Source organism: Tiliqua scincoides, chromosome 1 (assembly GCF_035046505.1).
Source record: "Tiliqua scincoides isolate rTilSci1 chromosome 1, rTilSci1.hap2, whole genome shotgun sequence".
NCBI lineage: Eukaryota > Metazoa > Chordata > Lepidosauria > Squamata > Scincidae > Tiliqua > Tiliqua scincoides.
The window spans coordinates 309,111,734-309,134,975 of record NC_089821.1 but is presented as its reverse complement, the minus strand read 5'-3'; the positions used below and the strand labels follow the sequence as shown (position 1 = coordinate 309,134,975).

General features: G+C 46.9%; 1 protein-coding gene and 2 pseudogenes across 1 annotated transcript in view; all 3 read left to right on the top strand.

Moving 5' to 3' along the window:
- The window catches only part of ARMH4 (armadillo like helical domain containing 4), a 49,238-nt gene extending 26,264 nt beyond the window's left edge, over positions 1–22,974 (top strand). Inside the window, exons 3-7 of the mRNA XM_066624305.1 lie at positions 3,543–3,761; positions 9,563–9,826; positions 19,024–19,055; positions 21,368–21,502; positions 22,900–22,974. Of these exons, the coding sequence (XP_066480402.1) occupies positions 3,543–3,761; positions 9,563–9,826; positions 19,024–19,055; positions 21,368–21,502; positions 22,900–22,968 (719 nt within the window). The 3' untranslated portion in view covers positions 22,969–22,974. The remainder of the gene's footprint in view (positions 1–3,542; positions 3,762–9,562; positions 9,827–19,023; positions 19,056–21,367; positions 21,503–22,899) is intronic.
- Positions 17,181–17,299, top strand: LOC136637365 (5S ribosomal RNA; annotated as a pseudogene).
- On the top strand, positions 22,069–22,187 carry LOC136637521 (5S ribosomal RNA; annotated as a pseudogene).
- Positions 22,975–23,242: the final 268 nt, after the last annotated feature.

The following is a 23,242-nucleotide window of genomic DNA, read 5'->3' as shown; positions in this document are numbered from 1 at the left end:
AAATTCCTGAATGGCTTTCCTTTCTAGCTGGTGACCTTCACAGATACTGCCTTGATAGCATGGAAGTGGAGAAGCCGTTGACCTTCAGGCTTTGGAGCAGTGACTGCTGCTGTGCATGTGATTTTTGCAGACAGCTCAGATTTCTGCAGCCTGGCTCCAGTTTTTGTTTGGCTGTTCCCGAGCCACTGCAGTGAGCAGTGGGTGGGCCCATGTACAGACAAGAACCAAATTGTTTTGACAAAACTACCCTCAAATGAATGAAAGAGAAAAAGAATCTTTTCAGGAGGTGAGCCTGAGTCATACTGGACTCTGGGGGGCCAGAGAGAAAAATCCTGCAGTTTGCATTGCACACGCTTTCCAGAGAAGAGGCAGAATGATTGATGGTGATCATGTGTGATGAGAATGTACTGGAGTATAAGACGCACAGACTTGTGAAAGAAAACAGATTAGTGCAGTCTCACTATTCTCCTGCAGTGGATAGCTACAGCTAGGGGAATCTTTGATCAATGTTTCAGCAACTGCAAGATCTAACAAGAAAAAAAAAGGGGAAAAGTGCAGAAAGTCAAAGAAAATTCTTTTGTAATGTCTCCCCTCCATCAGAATTATTAAAGGGCCTTCTTTATTTCAGTTTGACATAGCCACTTTTTTCTCTCACTTTCAAGAATACTGTCTCCAAGCAAGGCCTGAATCGGTGGTTGGCCAACCAGGGCACTGGCTGGCGGCCCAGGAACCTCAAAGAGTCCGTGACCAACCCCGGAGACCCTGCTAAAAAAATATGGCGCCCACCATTGTTGCTGCTAAGATGCATTCCAAGGTGTTCTCCGTGACCACCACTGCGTTCCCCCAAAGCCTTCTGGGGCTTGACTTAGTGGAGCTGCTTGGCTCTGAGAAGAGCAGGGCTCCTGAAAGGAATTTTATTAGGGGATACAAAGTTCCTTTTGGGCCCCTTTCCAAAGGGGGAGGAGATGAAACAGAGTGGAGGAGGGTAGCAATTGGGGTGGGCAGAATGGGAGTGAAACAGGGTAGGGGGAGAGTGGTGACAGCCAGAATAGTCTTTGGAGCCCAGGACTACCAGCTTCCCAATGGAGAGCCCAGGTCTACCAGTGTTGGCTGCTAGATACAGTAATACAGAAAACCAGACACACTTCTAAATCTTTCTGAAATCTTTCAAATATAGAAAATGGTTGCAGAAAATCAGCATCATCATATTGAGACTCGCACTAGAAAGGAAAGTGTCCTGAGTGCACCAAAACGGACTTCTGCAGCAACTGTAGTCCCGCAACTGTGTCCCTGAGCATCCACTTAGCATGAAGGAGTATATAGGAGCTCAGGGTCACAGCTCCTACACACTGCTTTGTGGTAAGTGGGTCCATCAGCGAAAGAGCTACTGTAGCAGGCCAGTTGCCTCCCAGATTTGACACTGTCAAGGAACATATGCATCCCTGGGCACAGTGTGTATGGCTTGTAGCAGTAGTTACTGCCATGTGCCCACGGTAGTGCCCTCAGCATCCTGCACAGGCAGCGAGTCTGGGTGAGATTGGAAAATGTAAGATCCCAAGAAATTTCTGCCCCCTTTTTAACCCTGTGCCTGGGTACAAATTACCCCCTTTACCCCATCTCATGGGCCCTGCATAGGCAAAGTGGAATGCTGGTGGCCTGGTTTCCTCAATGCGCACAAGCTGACTAACTTGTTGTTTATGTCCCATTTACCTCCTTCGCCATCACTAGGACTCCTGCCTACTCTGCTCAAATGTATGCCTCCCCCCCCCACCAGCACCTCCATGTTCCTTTCTGGCCAAATAGACTAGAAGGGCCAGATTGAAAGGAAGGGGATGTGAGTCAGCATCAGGGCTGTGCCTGACCGCTTAGAATGCTAATTTCATTGAGGTTAGGAGAGTGCCAGCCCCTGGGAGAGGTGCTTTTCTCAGGAGTGTAGACAATGGGTGCTGATCCCCCCCTCTAGCTTTGCCATTGTGCAAAATACCAGTTGGGCTCTGCGTGGAGATGTTGATCATTGTACCAACATCCACCGATAAAGGCCAGCATGTGGGAAGGTGGGATTACACCCGCAGGGAGAGATTTTGCACGCCTCGGCTGTTCACATGCTGCTCATCCTGTCTAATGCGCTAACGAACAGAAGGCTTTGAAAATCATGGCCCAGTTGTGTGGCATCTTCAGCTTTATAAATACTCCACTCTTAGTCACGCAGAGTCTTTCTTCTTATAACCCAGCCTGCTTGCAAAATGTTGCCACCATCCCCTCTTGCCAGATTAAAAGAATTCTGTGAAGCCCCCAAAGATTGATACTTTTGGACCTTTCCCCCCCGAATGGTTTTTTAAAATCAACTTTGTGTTCCCTCCCTAGATGTAACTCAAAAGGAAGCAACCACCACCCATAAAACTGGCGCTGCTGTGACACCAGGACATCTCACTACTCAGGATGCTAAAGGAGAAGGGGCAGTGATGGAGGAGGGAAGAGAACCAACAACCCAAAGATCAACTATCTCCAGTGCAACCAAGCTGCTATGGGAATCGGAAGGTGCTGCAGTGGCTACAGCTCTGCCTGCAACCCATTTCCCTGTCATTAAAACACCCACTACTGAAGGTTTGTGGGTTTTCACCTGCTTTACTTTTTTCAGTACATTTTGATCTTATGATAAAGGGGGAAACTAGTACAGTAGTTGTCTTTTGTCTCCGATATGCAAAGAAAGACCAGGTGAGATCCCCAAGGGTCTACAGTGGTCCCACCTTAAAGGAGCTACAGTGAACCCACCTTATCTATAGGCCTGGCATCCGCAGATCAGCTGGGGTCTCCATTTAAAAACGTTATAAAAGGAAAAATCAATAAGAAAAATAGCCTTCCGTGCCTCCACGCCTGCAAACGGTGCAAAATTTGTGCTGTTTGCAGGGCCGAAGGGCAGCCTACTGTGCTCTTGGAAGCCACTTCTTGGTTGTAGGACACAAGGCACCTCATTCCAGAATGGTTTCCGATCATTGAGAAGACTGCCCTGCAGACCTGCAAATGGTGAAATTTTGCAGTGCAAAGGTAGGGAAAACGATTTCCTTACTGAGTTTTAAATGTTTGTAAAAGGGGATTCCAGTGTCCACAAATATCAGTATCTGTGAGAGAGAGGTGGGGGAGCAACCAAAGTCCTGTGGATTCTGAGGGACTACTGTATTGAGCCAGAATTTGGGGTTCCTCCTAGCCTGATATTGTCCACCCTGATGAGCAATAGCAGATCTCAGGCAAAGATGTTTTCCATGCCTAGCAGTTATATTGGGCTCCAGAGCTTGGGGTGTGTGCATGTAAGTGGCCCTTCTACTTGCCGTTGGAGCCATTCCAGGCAGTGATGGTAATGCACGGGAGACAGTGAGTGGGAGGTGGAGATGGTGAGTGGAAGGGGCCACTTACATGGTGTGGTGTCTGCAGTACTTACTGCGCCACCCCCTGGCTACGCTACTGCTGCTGCAAGACTGATTTGCAACCACTTGTCGTGCTGGTGTTAGGCACATGCCAGTTTCCTCTTTGTCTGGAACTTGCAGGGACTGTCGCTGCTCTGAGCCAGGAAGATGTGGCTTCTGTGGCAGATGCTCCCGTGACTCTGGAGGGGCTAAGAATGCAGACCAAAGAGATTCTTGGCACTACGGTAGCCCCTACAGCTCCACCTTCCTCGACATCTCCTGCAAGGGAACCCACCGCCCCAGCGGCCCACAGAATCACCACAGCTGCAACCTATGGGCTGGACAGGCTGGAATCAGAAGGTACTTGCATCAAGTGGGCTAAACTGGGGTCTCCATAAGGCATGTTGACTGGCCCCCTTGTGGGTGCAGGTGTAAGAAGCTGGGTCTTCCACAACACCATAAATCTGACCAAAGATCATCCTGGGATGATATGTCATATTTCACATTAGTGATGGCCAGAAAAGTGTCTTCTGCTGGTGCAAGTCCAAGGACAGTAAGGGAGAGAGAAAGGGATGGGGAATGTAGTATCCAGAACACAACAGTGCTGCCGAGATCCTTCTCCCATTTCCACCTCCTGCCTACCCCATTCCCTGCCCAGAAACTCTCATTCCCTGCACCTTCCCTGGGCCTCCTAATGCCTTATAAGGCATTGCAAAGTCACTTCCGGTTTCACGGAAAAACCGGAAGTGACTTTTTTTTTTAACCTCTAGGGCTGAGTATGAACCTGGCAGAGGCCGCAAATGGATGTCCGTGGCCTCTGCTGGGCTCAGAGGACCCTCCGGAGGGGGTGCAAGTGCAGGTGCCCCGTGGACCCGATCTGCGGATAACTGAATCTATGGATATGGAATCCACGGATATCTTCCCCTGATATTTGTTTTTAAGAGGGCCATTTCCCTGGCAGTGGCGTTGCATTTCACTGCCCAGAATCTGATAGCAGGTGGAAGAGGCTGATTACATGGCGCATTGCAGTGCCTGCAGAACTTACCGTGCCCCCCCCGTAGCTATGCCACTGCTCCCTGGTGACTTTATTAAGAGCTGCCACAGCCTACAAGGCTTCCCTGCTGTCAGGGAAGGTACCAGGAGAAGGCAGTCTGTCCAAGGGAGTAGTGCCTAGTGGTTAGCTCTCACAACCCTTTCCTGTATCCTACTTTCCCTTTCTACTGGGTAAGCAGCTGAATGGGAAGAATCTGGTGGTTTCTGTCCATTACCATCATTCCAGTCTACGGAGACTAGGCAAGGGGGGGGGTGTCTGGGAAAACCTTCCCTCCCAGGAGAGTTCTGAACCCCAAGGATTCCAATGAAAGATCAAAACCACACCAGTGTCTGCAAGGGTGATCTGAGGGGGCAATCCAGTGATTTACCCATGCACATGGATTAGGCAGGTAAGAGCAACTAGTTTATTAAACTTCCCAAAGAAAGGGAATTAAACCAAATGGGGCAAAAGGGGTGGGTGTAGAAAATGTACAAGCAGGCTGATGGAAAATGCCTGAGCTCAGCTGGACGGACACATTGAAATACACTACTTACTCTGAACAAAGTGATGCGCATTACTTAGTAACACCCAGCAGATGGGGCTGGGAGGCAGCTGAATACTAATGCCCCACACCCCACAGGGCTGCTGTGTTTGCAAGCTGGCTTGGAGTGGGAAAATGGCAAAGGAAGCAAAAGAAGTTCCCCAGCACATCTAGCTGGAAATATAGGCCTCATTGCTAGTGACCCACACTGTCCAAGAATCCTGGTCCCTGCATGTACTGGAGAATAAATGGGTGTGTCTTCTGCAAATCAGCATTAGATTTCATGTTTGGCAGAAACATACAAGTATCCCTATGCTTGGAGTTAAGTATCCTATGTTTGATTATGTCTCTATCTGATTGGAAGAGTGAAGTCTATCTGGTCACTCCATCCCACCCCTTTACCTAGACAGGCTTGGCTGCCTAATCAATTAGGTTTAACTGCTTTCAGACAGGGAAGAACAATTCAAATTAAGACAAAGGCGCATGGCTAGCTGATAGTGGTGCTTTGACAAAGGGCCAGCATTGCTAAAGAGGGATGTCCCAGCACCCCTCTTTTAGACCTGCCCAGAACCTGCCCAGAAGCTTCTAGAGCAGCCATTTTCAACCACTGTGCTGTGGCACAATGGTGTGCCGCGAATGGTCCCCAAGTGTGCCGCATGAATTTGGGAGAGGGTCATTTATTAGTAGGGCCATTGAGATTGTGAGCCCCACATTGGTAGCACAGTGTGCCTTGTCAATTATCAAAAAACCGATGGTGTGCCTTGATCATTTTAATACCTTGCCAGTGTGCCATGAGATGAAAAAGGTTGAAAATCACTGTTCTAGAGGTTTGGAAATGTCCAAAACTAAGGAAAAATGGGCAGAAAAATAGGGAGAAAGACAGGGCATTCATCACAAGGCCTCACAATGATTCCTTTACTGTCCTGGATCAGTAAGTTGTGACAAGTCAGTGCTGCTGCAGGGGGTTTGAACACCAGGAGATGCTTTATGCCCCCCCCCCCCACAGTCTGGCAGTTGTATTTCCTTCTTTCATTTTGAGTTTTTCTTTCAATAGCCTGCCTTAGGTGCCTTCTAACTAAAGCCAATTGTGTGTGTGTTTTTTTTAAAAGCCGCAATCAATATTCTGATGACCGCAGAGAGAATGTACAGCTCTGTTATTGCTACACAGTGGGGGAAACATCACCAAATCCTGCAGTATATATTAGGGCCTGGTGGAGTGCCGTCTATTGTTGGAGATGGGGAATTGGGTTTGGGAAGGGTTTGTAGGTATCAGTCAATTGATCTCATTGGTAACTTTCCAGCTACTGGACTCCTAGCTGCTGTGCCCTATGATGGCCATATCCGGGTAGTTAACCCTTACTGCTTTGGCAGTACTTACTGCTTTGGCCATCCTCCAGTGATACACTGCATTTTTTTTTTTTTAATGTACTTCAAAGCAAGCAAAAGTGATGTTCCTCACTGAGGACTAGACTCATTCCAAAAGTGATTGTGTGACATGGATTTGTTTTCTTTTTACATGATTCTCAACAGTGACCAGGTATAGGTCCAGATACATGGTGACCAGATATAGGACAGAGTGCCTGTACCTTTAACACTATACAGAAGAGCTAGCAGGTGCAGCTCAACATGGAAGGTTTTAAAAAGCGGCACCTGCCACGACTCTCTTCTATACAGTGGTTAAAGGTATAGCCACTCTGTCTTCCATTGTATCTGGTCACCCTGTTCAAATAGTTTTGATGCCTTCTAGTTTTTCTTTTCTTTTTCCCCCTCTTCTTTTTGCTTTCTCAATGCAAATTGCATTTGGGAATACGTGTAAAGGAAGAGAAACAGCAACTGCTTAAAAAAATACTCCACTCGATGAATCACTGCAATGCAATTAATAATAGAAATGAATTTTCAGCGAGAAAAGTTTGGCTCAGACCACTTCTAAGAGCATGTTCCTATGCATGTCTACTCAGAAGTAAGTTTCATTGAAATCAGTGGGGCTTACTCATAGGAAAGTGTGCATAGTATTGCAGCCAAATTCCCCCACCCTGGATTTTTAAAATCTGCAAAAATAATCAAGATCTAAGAATTACATTCTGAAATATACTTAAGTTTTAAATTTTTTTGTACTGGATATATATTTTTCTTTAAGTCTTTTGATTTTCTTCAAGCAATCTAACTTGCTTGGAAGTCAAATCAGAGCCCCTGGCCTGCCATCCCTTTCCTAGGAGTTGGACTGAGCAGTTAAGCTTGTTTCAGACTGAGTTTTCAAAAAAAAAAAAAAATTAATTTTAAAAGCACTTTCCTTTCTATGATCAAAGTAAGCTCCACTGAACTCAGCAAAATATATTTCCACATGGGCATGCGTGTGAATGGGACAGTCACGATCAAGCATAAACTTTTAAGCAAACTGAAGTTCACTGAAGTCATGGAGGCTGGATGTGTTTGTGGATAGCAACCCACCAGTCTCTGGTGCCAGTCTAGCGCTGTAGGTCAGCAATTTTCAACTGGTGTGTTATGGCACATCGGAGTTTAGAGCACAGCGGTTGATTTTCAGCCACTGTGCTCCAAACTTCCCTGGTGCACCTGCAGACCTTTTGGGGCACATTGGTTGAAAATCACTGGTCTGTAGGCGGGGGATGTGTGCACTTGCATATCCATGTTGAAAAGGCAAGGATGGCCAACCAGTCTATGCCATCTCAACCCTTGCAACACTCTGTGAATGAGGAATTGTGATGCTTTGCTGAACTGAGGGTTTGGGGGAAATCTTCTCAGGTGTCCATTGGGCCTTGTCATTCATTATTCGTTAATGGGGGAAGCCCAGCTCTTAATCTTACGGAATTTAATTGGATAAATTCTTATGCATTTTCTCCTGTGTTGGTCACACTTTCCTTCCTTCCGCAGCAAAACGTTCTGGTTGTGAGTCTTTCACGGAGGTTGCACCACCTCCTAGTGACCAAGAGGTGGCAGTGCTGCCTACTGCTTCTTGTGTTGATGCATTTAACGTGGGAGATCATGGGACAAATTGCAGTGGTGTAGCTGGAGGGGGTGCAGAGCACTCAGTCTGGCAGAGAGCCTCAGTGCGGCGGGCAAGCGGCCTCTCCGTTTTGCTCCCCCCACCGAGAATGGCTCTGAAGGGAGGGGCTGCTTGCCCGCCGCACTGAGGCTCCCTGCCAGACTGAGTGCTCCGCACCCCCCTCCAGCTACGCCACCAAAAAGGTGTTTTACCGGCAGGCTGGGCTGTTCCACATACTGCGCACAATGGAATGTTTCCGGTTAACTGCACATGTGTTTAAATTCTGTCCATAATTCTGAACACCTCTGCAGCCTTCCTGATAAATGTACCTGCACGATCCACATGTTTTTGCATCCATGCTTTTACTTGGGTATAATTCCTTTGTTTCAAAGGCCCACAGGACCTGGTGGTTGCTCTCAGAGCTCCCCACTGTCTCCCTGGGACCCAGCAGGTGAGCAGTGGCTCTGAGGCCTCTGCCCAGTGATGATCCAAGGCCTGGTAAAGGGGGTTCTCTCTTTCTGCCCCACTGGGCTGGTTCAGTGGACTCCTTTTCCCTCCATTTTGGGCCTTAATTTTTGTCTTCTTCCTCCTTATCCTTCATCTCCCTCTTCTGATCCTTCTTCCTGGTTTCCACATTGACCCTTAAGGGCTTGTCCTCCTTTCATTTTCTTCCTCTCTCCTTCCGTCCACATCCTCGTCCTTTCGCTCACCTTCTGTCCCTTCATTCTCATTCCCCCTACCTGTCTATCTCACTCTCCTGAACTCCCCCTGCTCCTTTAAAGGACTTCCTCCTCCAACTACGGAGGCTGGCCAGTATCCCCTCTTCTGTGGCATCCCAGTGATGACATCCCCATTGGGTGTCTCAGACTGAAGCAGCTGTCACTGTGGAGTGCCACACTGTCTTTACACTTGGTTGAAGACAACAATCGTAGTCTATCTTTTCTTCCTCACGCTAAACGTACCAAGCTCTGTTAACTATTCCTCATAGGACTTGGATTCCAATCAGCATCTTCATTGTTCTCCTCTGAACTCACTCCTGCTTATCAATGTCCTTCTTAAAATGTGGTGCCCCAAACTGAATGCAATATTCTGAGTAAGATCTGGCTAGTGCAGAAGAGAGTGGAACTATTGCACTTACTTTTTTGCAGTGGCATCATACTGCTGGCTTGTGTTCAGCTTGTGGTCCACTGATGCTACAACTCTATGCATGACTACTCAGAAACAAGCCCCACTGAATTTAGTGAGACGTACTCCCAGGAAAGTGTGTATAGAAGCCGAAGACACCTAGATCCTTTTCATACAGGCACCATATTAGTTATGGGGTGCTGGACTCCAGTTTGCATGAATCCAGGAGCTTAAATCTTTTTGAACTTTCCAAAATTTAGTGAGTAGATGCCCAGAGAGAAATAATACATTCAATGCAGCATTCATAGAGATAATAAATAGTGCATGTAAAGAATCCTCTAGCATCCCAGTGGTCCAGAAGAGAGGAACACAGATCTGATTCACGAACTCTTATGATATCAGTGAATGAAACCTCTGTATTTTTCCTAGTATTGTCTTTTATTTGTTTTGGGCCTATCTAGAGGAAGAGGAAGAGGAGGAAGAGGAGGAGGAGGAGGAAGAGCCAGATGAAGAAGAAGATGAAGATGACAATGACGATGATGACCAAGATACAAACTCCATGGATGAAAGTTTGGATGGAGATGTTGACCTGTCCAGCTTCACTGTTCCTGGGGAGACCTCTCAAGAGCCGTTGGAAGATCTGGAGAACCCTGTGGGAGAGCTCTCTGGAGTATCTTACCAGGTTCCAAGTGCAATGGAATGGGAACAGCAAAACCAAGGCCTTGGTAAGCAAAACTCCTTCTCTACAGCATGTGAGTTATTTGGCAGAGTGCCCTGTCCACCAGAAGGGAAGTCTGAGTCTGAAATCTTGGTCATGCACCCCCTTGGCTTAGTGCCTGGGGCAGGTACCCCTCAGGCTCTGCCCCAGTTACAGCTCTGCTTACATCCAGTGGTGGTAGGGGCAATCAGAAGGCCATTCAGAAATAAACAAGCAACTCTTACTTCCTGGCCAACTCTGTGTTTCCTCAGACCCACATCAACTATGTAGCTGATGTAAGTCCAAGGAGAGAGGGGGGGCAGGGCAGGTTGAAAAATGGGGGGTGGGGTGGGTAGAATGGTATGCACGTTTGCCACTGAGATCCATCACCTCAGGCCTTGTCTCCACCCCCTGCCCTCTCTCTCCTTGCTGCCAGCTTACTGAGACTGGTGGAGCCTCCAGGAGCCACTGGTATGTGCGCCATTCCTCTGCCCATCTGCAGCGCACAGTGTGCTGCTGCAAAGAACACAAGTTCCAGCAGCATAAGGCCCAGATAGGATTGGGCCATTAGCCGCTTATATTGAGCCAAAAGTTCTTTTGTGAAAAATGCATTCATGTTCGTGTGGTATTTTTTTAAAAGGCAGACGGTCTGTCAAAAGCAAGACTCCTTCTTCCCCATCATTTGGATGTTGTCTTCCTCATTTGTCCATTTTGCTTTTCATGAAAGCTTAAGGACTTTTTCTTAAGAAAGCTGCCTTAAGAGCAAGGGAAATCAACGCAGAAGTACTCCCTTTTAGTAAACAAATAAATCACATTTTTGCTTTGGGATCCAGAGAGAGGAGTATCTATCAGTGTAGCTGTTCCTGGTTTCCAGTAGCTACATAATTGCTTCCCACCTCAAGCCACTATTGTCTTCGGAGACTTTGGAATCTGTGTTAATCAACAAGGGGCACCGATACAGCAGATATGATTCGTGAGGGGGTTTTGCCTTTGAGTTCTAATAAATCTAAATCAGAGCTCCTTCGGAACTCAGAAGTGCAAGGAAGAGCCCTGAAGGAATGATTTCCCAGTTCCCTATTAGTAAGGTAGAATCAGTAGAGGTTTTACTGCCAATATGGGTAAGGGGACAAGGCTTATTAATCCCCAGCCATCCTTGTGATTGATGATTCTCATTACATGCATCTGCTTCTAATCCGTTCTCTGGATTCTCTGCCAGATCACTTCATAGGCTCACAAGACTGCACTGATTGTGATTGAAATCACACATGAAAACCACATGTGATTGTGGTTTTTGGGATATGTATAGTGGGCCCCTGTTATCCACGGGGGATCCATTCTTGGACCCACCTGCAGACACCTAATTCTACAGATAATGAAATTCAGGAGGGGCCTGTGAGGTTCTGCAATTATAGTATACCGATCTGGGGCCCACACACGGAAGTCACACAGGGCTGCCTGGTCTCCTCAGAAGCCTCCCAAATGCTTCTGGAAGGCACCTCTGGTTTATGCTGGCAAACTAGAAGTGTGTTCCAGTCACATCTGGGAGGCCTTCTGAGGCACGGGGAGGCAGCACGTGATCTCCCTTGACTCAGAAGACCTCTTGGACACTTCTGAAAGGGACTTCTGGCCATGGCTGGGAGGTCCTCTGATGCTCTCCAGCTGCGGGCTTGCCATCTGCGGATATTCAAATCTGCGGATACCAAGCCTGGGGATAAAGAGGGCTCACCCCCTAACCTTTCTCCACCTAGTTGTGCAGCCATCTACATGAATGTTGGACGGTGTGCGCCGGCCCTAGTGCTTTTTCAGTCTTGATTTTGTCGAAACTACAACTGCGTTCAAGCAGTCAGGGTTACAAGGTGCTGCTTTATCTTGCACTGGATGCCTAGCAGGATCTCTGGAGGGTCACGGGGCAGTTCCAGGTCCTGCTGTCAATTAAGATTTGTGTCCTGCCCTTTCTCCAGCAGGTCAGGGCAACTCCTATGCTTTTCAGCTCACACCTTTTATGTTAACAGTGACTCTGTGAGGTCAGATAGGCTAAGAGATGGGGATCAGTTGATTGCTAGTAGCATATATATATGAGCTAGGACCCATATACAGTATACACCAGTAATGTAGACTTGAGTCCCACAACTCAAGGTAGAGACTCAGTTAGCCCAAAGATAACATCAGAAGGTTGACAGTTCAAGGACACTGGCAGCTCCCTGAACGGCGAGACCTTGAAGCAGCTGTCAAGCCGAGCTGAGTGATTCCACCTGCTCTTGGTGTGAGCAAGAAGTGTCTTGGCTGCCTCCAAGTGAGAGATGGAGCTGCTTGTCAGCCTGCCTGGGAGAACTGGAGGCCAGAAGTGAGACCAAACCAGGAAGATCCATTCTGAAATGTTGTTGGTTCTTGAAAGAGAGAACCTCTATAAATCCCCTTGAGGGATTTAGAAACGCTTGCCTATGTAAATCACCTTGAATAAAGTCAGAGGAGCAATCCGATGACCGTAAAGGCGGTATATAAATACCGAGTTATTATTATTATTAACTCACTTCCAAGTTGGACTTAAGTCCTGTCAATCACTGACTCTGACTTGACTTGGGACCGAGAGGCAGTGACTCACAATTTGAGACTTGACTAGAGACTTGGGGTTAGGTACTTGAATACATCACTGGCATACCCTGAGGCTGCTCATTTTATGAATTGCACCATGGAAATTAGAAGCAAGAAATGTCACCTCTCTCTGTTGAAAAAGTGCAGTGTTTCTTGACAGTGTTGGGAAAGGACAGGCAGCTCAATTCTGTATGTATATTTTGATCTAAATCCCACTCACTTCAATAGGGCACAAGCCTAAGCAGGTCTACTCAGAAGTAAGTCCTATTGTGTTCAGTGGAACTTACTCCGAGGAAAGTGAGGTTAGGATTGCATCCTATGTAAGTGCATAGGATTGGAATGTTAATTTCCTGAGCTTCTTCTGGTTATTTTGCTATTCAAGGCACAGAGCCTCTCTCCATAAAAATGGTGGCAGAATGGCAAAATATTGGGGGGGGGGGATGAAAGGCTGCACTCTGATGCCTTCTGACAGCTGAAAAGCAGGCAGGAATTTGCCAGGTGAAACTTGACAGGATTTGCCTGATACACATTTGCCCTGTGGCAACGTGCCCTGCGAAAAGCCCTAACTAAAAAAAAAGTAACCCCGACTGAGCCCCAACTCAGTCCACTCAAAGTAACCATTTGGGTTTTCTTTGCAGAGATTCCCTTTGCAGTTTAGTAAATCTGAAAATAGAAGCCCTTTGCCTGCCTCACTTTGGGACACTTCCCAGCAACGAAATTCAATTTCATCCAAGAACTCAGGGGATATTGGAGACAGTGGGACTTTTTTCTCCTTTTAATTTTGGCCCCTTAGCTCAACTGCACGATCATGATTTGGGTTCATTATCCCTTTGAATGCTAATGAATAGCAGCAGTCCTAATTACAGCACTGGTGGGAAATTGCACATTAACACCATTCCATGTTTACAAAGCAACGGTGTGAGAAATAACATAATTATTGCTTTCGTGCAGCTCCGTGACAAGGAATATATGAAAAGCAGGTGCTCCTGCAAGAGAAGCTCTCCCGCTTCTGCTGTAAGGAAAATCACAAAGAGAACATAAGAACAGCCCCACAGGATCAGGCCATAGGCCCATCTAGTCCAGCTTCCTGTATCTCACATCGGCCCACCAAATGCCCCAGGGAGCACACCAGATAACAAGAGACCTCATCTGGTGCCCTCCCTTGCATCTGGCATTCTGACATAACCCACTTCAGAGGCCACTGAAGTTGGTGGTCAGGCCTGAACCACTGACAAGGGGCACATTACCAGTGAGATAGTGGTAAACCTGAAAGGACAAGAGTTCATCATGACATCCCCAATAGTCACACACCAGTTTCTTCTTTAAAGTGTTTTAGATTGCAATCCTAACCTCACTTTCCTGGGAGTGAGACCCACTGAACACAATAGAACTTACTTCTGAGTAGACCTGGTTAGGCTTGTGCCCTTAATCTCTTGCCACTCACTTCTACTAATTTTTAACCTATTGTACTTCATTTAAAGATCTAGCTCATTTCATTCCAACCGCTTGGCTTAGGCGGTAAAAATAAAAAACCGGAATTACAATTATCTCAATATAAAAAGTATTTTTAAGTGCTAGCCAATTCATGTTTAGTCAGGAAGTTCCACTGTGTTCAACAGGACTTACTCGCAAGTAAATGTAGGGGTGTATAGGAGCATAGTCTTAATGTAGCATGAACTGCATACTCTCTTTGGGAAAGATGATGATCATTCTAGACTTGAACAGATGCCCTTGGGCAGCAATCTGAGTTTTCCTTGTACTGAACCTGATGCTTCTTCTCCTCTCAGGTCTTTTGAAAGAAGTTTCAAAGATAGCATCTGAGCTCTCCTTTCAGGGAAGTGTTGGAGCTCCACTACCCCTCAGCAGCATCCCTGCACATTACAACCTAACAATCTCAGGTTTTTCATGATGTGTACACTTGAAAGGGGAACCAACAACATGTCACAACTCCTTGAATGGCAGCAATGGAAGCTTCCCTTCTGGGTCTAATAATTACTTTGTGAGCTTCCTAAAGGCACCTGACTGGACATTCTTGCATGCAGAGTGTATCATGCAGGTTCCTGCAACCTAAACAAGTAACAGTGCAATCCTAGGCATGTCTACTTAGAAGTAAGTCCTATGGTGTTCAGTGGGGCTTACTCCCAGGAAAGCATGAATAGGAACGCATTCCGTGATGCCCCTGTATCTGACTGGCTGTCCTCACTCAGCCTCTCAGCAAGGCTTTATATCTGGCTTTTCTTCCACCATCTTGAAAACATGCCTAATTATTCCATACCAAAAAGAATATACTGCATGTCAGGGCAGCAGGGGAGGATAGCCCTTGCCTTCCCGATAGCAGAGTGGCACAGGAGCGCAGGGAGACAGCACAAGAAGCAGGCAATCCCAAACGGAGCCAAAGAAGCAGACTCAGGCTTGTTTGTTGCAGAAGCAGGTATTGGAAAGGAGCAGGCAGAAGAGTAGTCAGTCAAGCGGTCCAGAAGTCAGGGATACGGAGAGGCATAGTCACGATAAGGCAGTCTAAGTCAGTACACAAACACACACACACACACTCCGGGGCCAGCCAATCAGAATAGCGCTGTCTTGTGACCCTTTCTGATTAGCTGTCATGCCCTGACACTGCACAATTTGACATTAATAACTTGTTGATATTGAGCACTCCACCCAGGGTGACCAGATACAATGGAGAACAGAGTGCCTATACCTTTAATCATTGTATAAAAGTGGGCATCTTGGCAGGTGCACCTTTTAAAACTCTTCCAGGCTGAGCTGCATCTGCCAAAATTCCCTCTTCTATACAATGGTTAAAGGTATAGGAACTGTGTCGTCCATTGTATCTGGTCACCCTGACCCCACCCTAGTTCCACCACCGACGAAGCTAGCAACCATCTGCCATTGCTTGTCAGTTTCATGTTCTTGTCTCTGAACATCTTTGTTCTAGTTAGCTGTTACAGCTAGTAGTTAATATTTCAGAGCAAGTAGCTGATATTTGCTGTACGTTTGTCTAATCCTTGTTTAAAAGCCTTCTTTGCTAGAAGTAATATTGCATCTTGTGTGCATCTTTCCTGAACCTACTGGAAATTGATTTCATTTTGGTTTTGCTGTTCCAGTGATTTTTCAACCTTTTTCATCTCATGACATGCTGAGAAGGTGCTAAAATTGCCAAGGCACACCATCAGTTTTTTGCCAACTGGCACGGCACACTATACTGCGGTCTGGGTGCTCACATCCCCCAATGGCCCTACTAAGATATGACCCTCCCCAAACTCTCATGGCACTCCTGTGGACAATTTGTGGCACACCAGTGTGCCATGGCACAGTGGCTGAAAATTGCTGTGCTATTGTATGAAAGGGGTGACCCCCCCATTCATTCCCCTTACACTACTCATAAGCCTGTATCTTGTGCATGTATAAAGGCAAGCACAAAAATTTACCCTGATCGCTGTGAGAGCTTTGGCTTCTGTTGGCTGAAATGAGTCCTTTTCTGCAGCTGCTGAGTTAGGAAACGTCCATGAATATGGCAACCTCTCAGAAGGCTGTGTGCTGTTGGTGCAAGGGGCTCCAACTGAGAAAGGAGCAGTGAGATTTGACCAAATATCAGCCAATTGCGTGTGTGAATGAGAGGCGTGCGTGAAAGACATACATGGGTCATGGGTAAATATATGAGTTTTACAGGTGAGCTGTATGAATAGGAGGTATGGATATGAATGTGTGTATGTGTGAAGGAAGTGTGGAGAAAGGTGAAGGGTGAATAGACATGAATAATGCATTTGACACACACACAATTTTTTTCTTGTGGCCTCCACTTGTTCTGCATAATTTGGCAGCCTCTGTAAGCTCAGGTACCTTGTTACTCATACCTGACTCCGCATAAGTCATGAATAACTTAGAAGGCACCAGGTCCTGTGCAAATATCTCCAGATAGGCCTTGCACTGCCCTGCCTCCCCCACTCTGCTATAAATAGCTGCCAAGTCCTTGTTACTGCTGTCAGCTCCGGCCGCCCAGCTTTGGAAAGGCTCCGTGATTTGACAGAGGGGGAAAAAACAGGAGCAGATGAGCGCCCTGCCACGGCCTGGACTGAGCAGTCTTCAAAACTCCTTGTTCCGCACCAGCTGCTGCCAGAGGAAGCTGGGTGCCCCTAAAGTGTTTGCCACTTCAGAAAGACCATAAAAATGGCTGATGCTTGGGCCAAACAATACAGCCATATTTGACATTAAGGGTGGCCATTACTCTGCCACCAGGCGTCAGCGGGAGGGAACAATTTGCAATGAAGAGTGGGCGAGTGTGTGGGGGTAATTCTTCCCTGTGCCCAGCTCTTTCTCCCAAAGCCCTCCCACAGTCAGGGCTGGCATCAGTGATGACCCAAGCTGGAGACTCATGCCCAGTGCCTATGGCTAAAGACCGGAATCTTGTTCCAGAACCTCCTGCAGATACCAGAAATGGTGGATACGTCGCACATCCCCCATACACATTAATTAATTCAAAGACTTACCCCACGCGGCTGCAGAGTCTGGCTTAAACAAGGTCGCTACAAGCTTAGCAGCTCATAGCAACCTTCAGGCTGCCTCCTGGTCGTTTAAAAAGAAATAGATGGAGGTTAACAGAAATCCGATGGAAGGGAGAGCCTGGTAAGCTGTGGGGGCAGCATGCAGTGGGTTGCCTGAGGAGATCCATGTAAAAGTGTCTGCCAGTAAAGGGCCGAGGGGGCAGGCTAGACTCAAAGCTTGATATCGGCTGGTACCACCCCTGCCCACAGTGCTTTTCATCTCTGCTGAGTTCCAGACCTGTGTTTGTCTCAGCAACTGTTACCCTGCACATGCCTGATCTCGTCTGATCTCGGAAGCTAAGCAGGGTCAGGCCTGGTTAGTACTTGGATGGGAGACCGCTTGGGAATACTGGGTGCTGTAGGCTTATACCATAGTCTTTCGAGACTGAAGGTTGCCAACTAGTCAGGTGGGATTGGGAAGAAAAGAGACGGCTGATGCCCCTGTCCAGCACACCCACCAGCCCCTTTCCACTGCAGAACTTCTCCTCTTGAGGATGCTTTGCTGCAGAGAAATGGTTGTCGGGTGGATGACCTGGAGACAGGGTTGAGCAGTGAGGTGGCTAAGTTTGCAGACGACACCAAACTTTTCCGAGTGGTGAAGACCAGAAGTGATTGTGAGGAGCTCCAGAAGGATCTCTCCAGACTGGCAGAATGGGCAGCAAAATGGCACATGCGCTTCAATGTCAGTAAGTGTAAAGTCATGCACATTGGGGCAAAAAATTCAAAACTTTAGATATAGGCTGATGGGTTCTGAGCTGTCTGTGACAGATCAGGAGAGAGATCTTGGGGTGGTGGTGGACAGTTTGATGGAAGTGTCGACTCAGTGTGCGGCGGCAGTGAAGAAGGCCAATTCTATGCTTGGGATCATTAGGAAGGGTATTGAGAACAAAACGGCTAGTATTATAATGCCGTTGTACAAATCGATGGTAAGGCCACACCTGGAGTATTGTGTCCAGTTCTGGTCGCCGCATCTCAAAAAAGACATAGTGGAAATGGAAAAGGTGCAAAAGAGAGCGACTAAGATGATTACGGGGCTGGGGCACCTTCCTTATGAGGAAAGGCTACGGTGTTTGGGCCTCTTCAGCCTAGAAAAGAGACGCCTGAGGGGGGACATGATTGAGACATACAAAATTATGCAGGGAATGGACAGAGTGGATAGGGAGATGCTCTTTACACTCTCATATAATACCAGAACCAGGGGACATCCACTAAAATTGAGTGTTGGGCGGGTTAGGACAGACAAAAGAAAATATTTCTTTACTCAGCGTGTTGTCGTTCTGTGGAACTCCTTGCCACAGGATGTGGTGCTGGCGTCTAGCCTAGACGCCTTTAAAAGGGGATTGGACAAGTTTCTGGAGGAAAAATCCATTATGGGGTACAAGCCATGATGTGTATGCGCAACCTCCTGATTTTAGAAATGGGTTATGTCAGAATGCCAGATGCAAGGGAGGGCACCAGGATGAGGTCTCTTGTTATCTGGTGTGCTCCCTGGGGCATTTGGTGGGCCGCTGTGAGATACAGGAAGCTGGACTAGATGGGCCTATGGCCTGATCCAGTGGGGCTGTTCTTATGTTCTTATGAGGGCAACCCTTGTGATGTGCTAGAAATCTGCTGTTTTTTAAATCCCACACATTTCAAGAAAAGATTCTCCTTCAAGGGCACAGTGTTCAAGGGTACAGTGGCAAAACAGTGGAACAGAAAGCATGTCTGTTCCATGCTTTCCGCATTGGTGCTTTCCCTCCTTCTCTCCCCTCTTCCTTGCTGCTGTCAGTGCTTGCTTGCCCTCTCTGCTGAGCTCAGTCTCCACTGCCACACTGCCCAGAGAGAGGCCTCTAGGGGATGTGGTGGTTAGTAATGAACCTGCAGGGGAGGTGAGGAAGAGGCTGGGCAATGGCAAGGGAACCTGGAACCAGCCCAGCTTTCTCTACATCCCTAGAGGAATTCATTGCATTGACTTTACAGGACTCTTTTTAAATAATATTTTAGTTTATGAATCTCCACATGTAACAGGATTATTTGGGGGCTGCGCATGGGTCCCTTGCTGAAGAGTGTTTGATTGTAATTAATGCATCTGTTGTTGCTTTCCTAGTGAGAAGCTGGATGGAAAAGCTAAAAGATAAGGTAGGAACCTCTTCATTTTTGTTCCATTTGTTTTATAAAGTCAGGCAGTGGCGTAGCTAGAGGGGGTGCAAAGCACTAAGTTTTGCAGGCACCTGAACGCGCTGTGCAAGTGGCCCCTCCCCCTTGGAGCCATTACGGGCAGTGGAAGCACCTGGAATGGCTCCAAAGAGGAGGGGAGGGGTCGCTTGCACAGCGCATTCAGGTGCCTGCAAAACTTAGAGGGGCCGCTTTGCACGTGCCCCGGGGGGGTGACACGCACTGGAGGTGACGTGCTAAAATCGTGGTGGTTAGGAATAATACCATCATATCATATACCGTTGGATGCGGGAGTTCCAGCTGAATGCAGTGCAAAAAACCTGAGTGAGATGTCTCCTTTCTATCAAAAGTTATGACCAAAAAACCAGAAAGCAAAAAAAAAAAAAGTATGCAGCCCTATGGAAAGTGAAGCTGAGCCATATCGTGTATTTGCTCGCGAGTAGGCAAATGTGCCTTAGTCCCTCAGAAAGGGCAAGCTGAGAGGAATCCAACAACACCGGAATGGTCCTGATGCAATGAGTGTAGCTCCACATAAACAACCAAGAAGGAGGTCCCTCCCTCCAGGCAGAATGTATTGAGCCCTGTGGAAAGCTAAACTAAGCCACATGGTTGCGTTTACTCGCCAGTAAGCAAATGTGCCTTGGCTCGTGGACAGGTCAGGCAAAGGGGAATGTGAGGCCACCAGAATGGTCCCTATCTGATCGGACTGGAGCTCAACAAATGCTCCAGAAGACAGCCCCCCCCCCCACTAAAAAGGATTAAAGAAACAGACTTCAACTGGTAAGGTGAACTTCTTTCATTTTTAGACTTACAAAACCAGGTGGATCCTGCCAGTGATCTGGTTTGAAAAGAAGATATTAAATTGAAGTGGGCACTAAGTTGGGCTGAAAACCTTACTGAATTGTGGGGGGGGGGGCTGACTATTGCAGGCAGACTACAGAAGAAATTCACTTGGTGGGACAGGGCTGGCTTCTGTTTATTTAATTATTTGTTTTACTTTAATTATTTATAATTATTTATTTTAATTTGCTTGATGATGTCACTTCCACCATGACATCACTTCTGGTGGGTCCTGGACAGATTGTCATTCTAAAAAGTGGGTCCCAGTGCTAAAAGTTTGAGAACTGCTGCAATACTGTATTAGTAAGTTGACACCCGAGGGGGGAGGGGTGACATCACTAGTGACCCAAATCACAGGAGCATCATGTTATATATCAATCAATGCGTGATATCATGCAGAATGTGTTCTATCTTTGTTCTATCAAAAGGTACAGCCAAAAAACCAGTGGGGGTAGGGCGATGGTACATAACCACGCACACTGCCTGAGGTGTTGCCACGCCCACTGTATGGGGGGTGACGCTCTGGCCTCCCGCACCAGGTGACGTGAACCCTAGTGAAGCCACTGGTGCACAAAAAGGCAGACAGAATTCCAATATGTACAATCGCTTTTGCATTGTTAATGAAACAACAGCTGGGCAGAAGTACAAGTGTTGCTGATTAGACCAGGCTCTGTTTCCACCTGGAGCTTTTAATTTAGAAAGAAAGATGGCAGACGGGAAGGGGGACATGATGGAGAGTCGTAGAACTGCGCATAGTGGGGAGAAAGAAAATGTCTTTCTCTTATAGGACTTGAACTCAAGGTCATCCCTGAAGTGGATTGTCACTAGATTTAGGACAGATGAAAAACAAGGCTTCACATAATACATAAATAACACGTGATGGTGACCGCTAGCTTAGAGGTCTTAAAGAGGGATTAAACACACTGGTGGAAGATAGGTCTGGTAGCTACTTAGAACTTCAAGTTCAGAGTTAGTGTACCTCTGAATACCCATTCCTGGCTGGCAAACAACAGGAAAAGGTTGTTGCATTCATGCCCTGCTTTCTGGGAGTCCTGGAGGCATCTAGTTGGACACTGGGGAAAAGGAGGCTGGAATAGATGGTTCCAGGATCTGATCCAAAAGGACTCTCCTTATGATCTGATTCAAGAACACAGTGTAATTAACAAGAATGTGCCGTGATTGACTTTAGGCTTCAATCCTATAAGTACAGTACTTACCTGGGGGTAAGTCCCATTAGTGGGGCCTGCTTCTGAGTAAATATGTACTGTTAGTTTGTAGTGGTCTTGTATAAATATGAAAGTATATTATTTATTTTTAACTGCTGTTCTAACTAGTTGTAACAATAGTGAAAAAATAGTGAAAAAAGTGAGAAATGGTGTAAATAATAGTGAAAATCATGAGTTGATCTTCATAGCTTCTTCTCCTTTCCTTTGCAGGCAGGCTACATGTCTGGCATGCTGGTGCCAGTGGGCGTTGGCATCGCTGGAGCTCTTTTCATCCTGGGTGCCCTCTACAGCATCAAAATTATGAACCGCAGGCGCAGGAACGGCTTCAAAAGGCATAAGCGGAAGGTACCGCCCCCCGCCCCCGATCTGGTGGTTTTCTTTCTGTCCCACTTTATTCCTGATGGAAAGGCAGCTTACTATTATTATTATTATTATTATTATTATTATTATTATTATTATTATTATTATTATTATTATTATTATTATTAACAGTATTTATATACCGCTTTTCAACTAAAAGTTCACAAAGCGGTTTACAGAGAAAAATCAAATAACTAAATGGCTCCCTGTCCCAAAAGGGCTCACAATCTAAAAAGATGCAAATGAATACCAGCAGACAGCCACTAGAACAGACAGTGCTGGGGTGAGGTGGGCCAGTTACTCTCCCCCTGCTAAAAAAAGGAGCACCCACTTGAAAAAGTGCCTTTTACCCAATTAGCAGCTTACATCAAACAACAGTAATGACACCCAGATGGGGGCCCTTTAACAAGCTCCCCCAGTTTTTGCTCTGTCATGCCCCCACTAACCTTCAAAAAACAATTGCTATGGGAGCTGTTAAAAAGTAAAAGGAAGTCGTCCCCTTTGGACCCTGTAATTGAGCGCCAGCAATCACTGAAGTTGAGTGATCAAGAAAATAAAGCAGAGCAACCCTGCTCATGCCCAATCTCATCTGATCTTGGAAGCTAAGCAGGGTCAGGCCTGGTTAGTACTTGGATGGGAGACCACCTGGGAATACTGGGTGCTGTAGGCTTATACCGTAGTCTTTCGAGACTGAAGGTTGCCAACCAACCAAGTTTGAGGGGAGAGGGGCAAAAGTGGGCAGGCAAAATAGCTGTAGTGGCCCCCAGCTGTGAGACACCAACTTTTCACATCACTCCTCATGATGGAGCACTGTCTGGAGGAGAGCATGGAGGAAAACAGGAGCCAGCATGTTTTTCTTCTCATGGCACACTGACCTCTATGGTCTTCAGCTCTTGAGACGTCACTTCTGGGAGATCCTTCCATGTTCTGGGCTTTGTTTCTAGGGCAACTGTCTGTAATAAAAATGGTTTGATCCTCTTCCTCTGCCAGCTCACCTGTCAGACCAGGCCTTTCACCAGTTTTTCAGCAATTTTCAACCACTGTGTTCCAAACTCCCAAGGCACACCTGCAGATCTTTCATGGCGCACAAAGTGCATGGGTCTGCACAACACACCCGTTGAAAATTGCTGCCATTTTATGTACACATACTATTTCTGCGTCATTTCAGGCCAGCCCAATCAGAAATTGTAATAAGTAGAACTGGAATTGTGTGTGTGTGGGGGGGGGGTGAGGTTCCCCCAGGGGTGAAATGCAGCAATGTACTAGGCGGAATGTATTTTGGGAAAGTGGATCAAGAAGAACAAAGAAGGAGGGGTTGTTCCCTTGAAACTAATGATATTGTCTGTCTGTCTGTCTGTCTGTCTGTCTCCCCCTCCCCTTAGCAGAGAGAATTTAACAGCATGCAAGACCGAGTGATGCTTTTAGCAGATAGCTCTGAAGATGAATTTTGAAGCAGACTGCAGTGCCAAGTGGTGCTCTCTGGTGACTTTTCCTCTGTTTTCTGCTTTTGTGTTTTGCAGAGGGAAGTGTGTGAGTAGCTAGGATTTCTACTGCATCACAGCTGCTGCATTCACAGGGCAGTGGTGGTTTACACCTCCTGCCCCCCCTCCAAATATTTCAAAAACCCCAAACTCAATCACAGCATGCTGCAGCCCAAGCGTCATACACAATGATGCCCTTTTCTAAAAGATCTACAATAGTGCCACTTGGTTTTATGCACTGCAC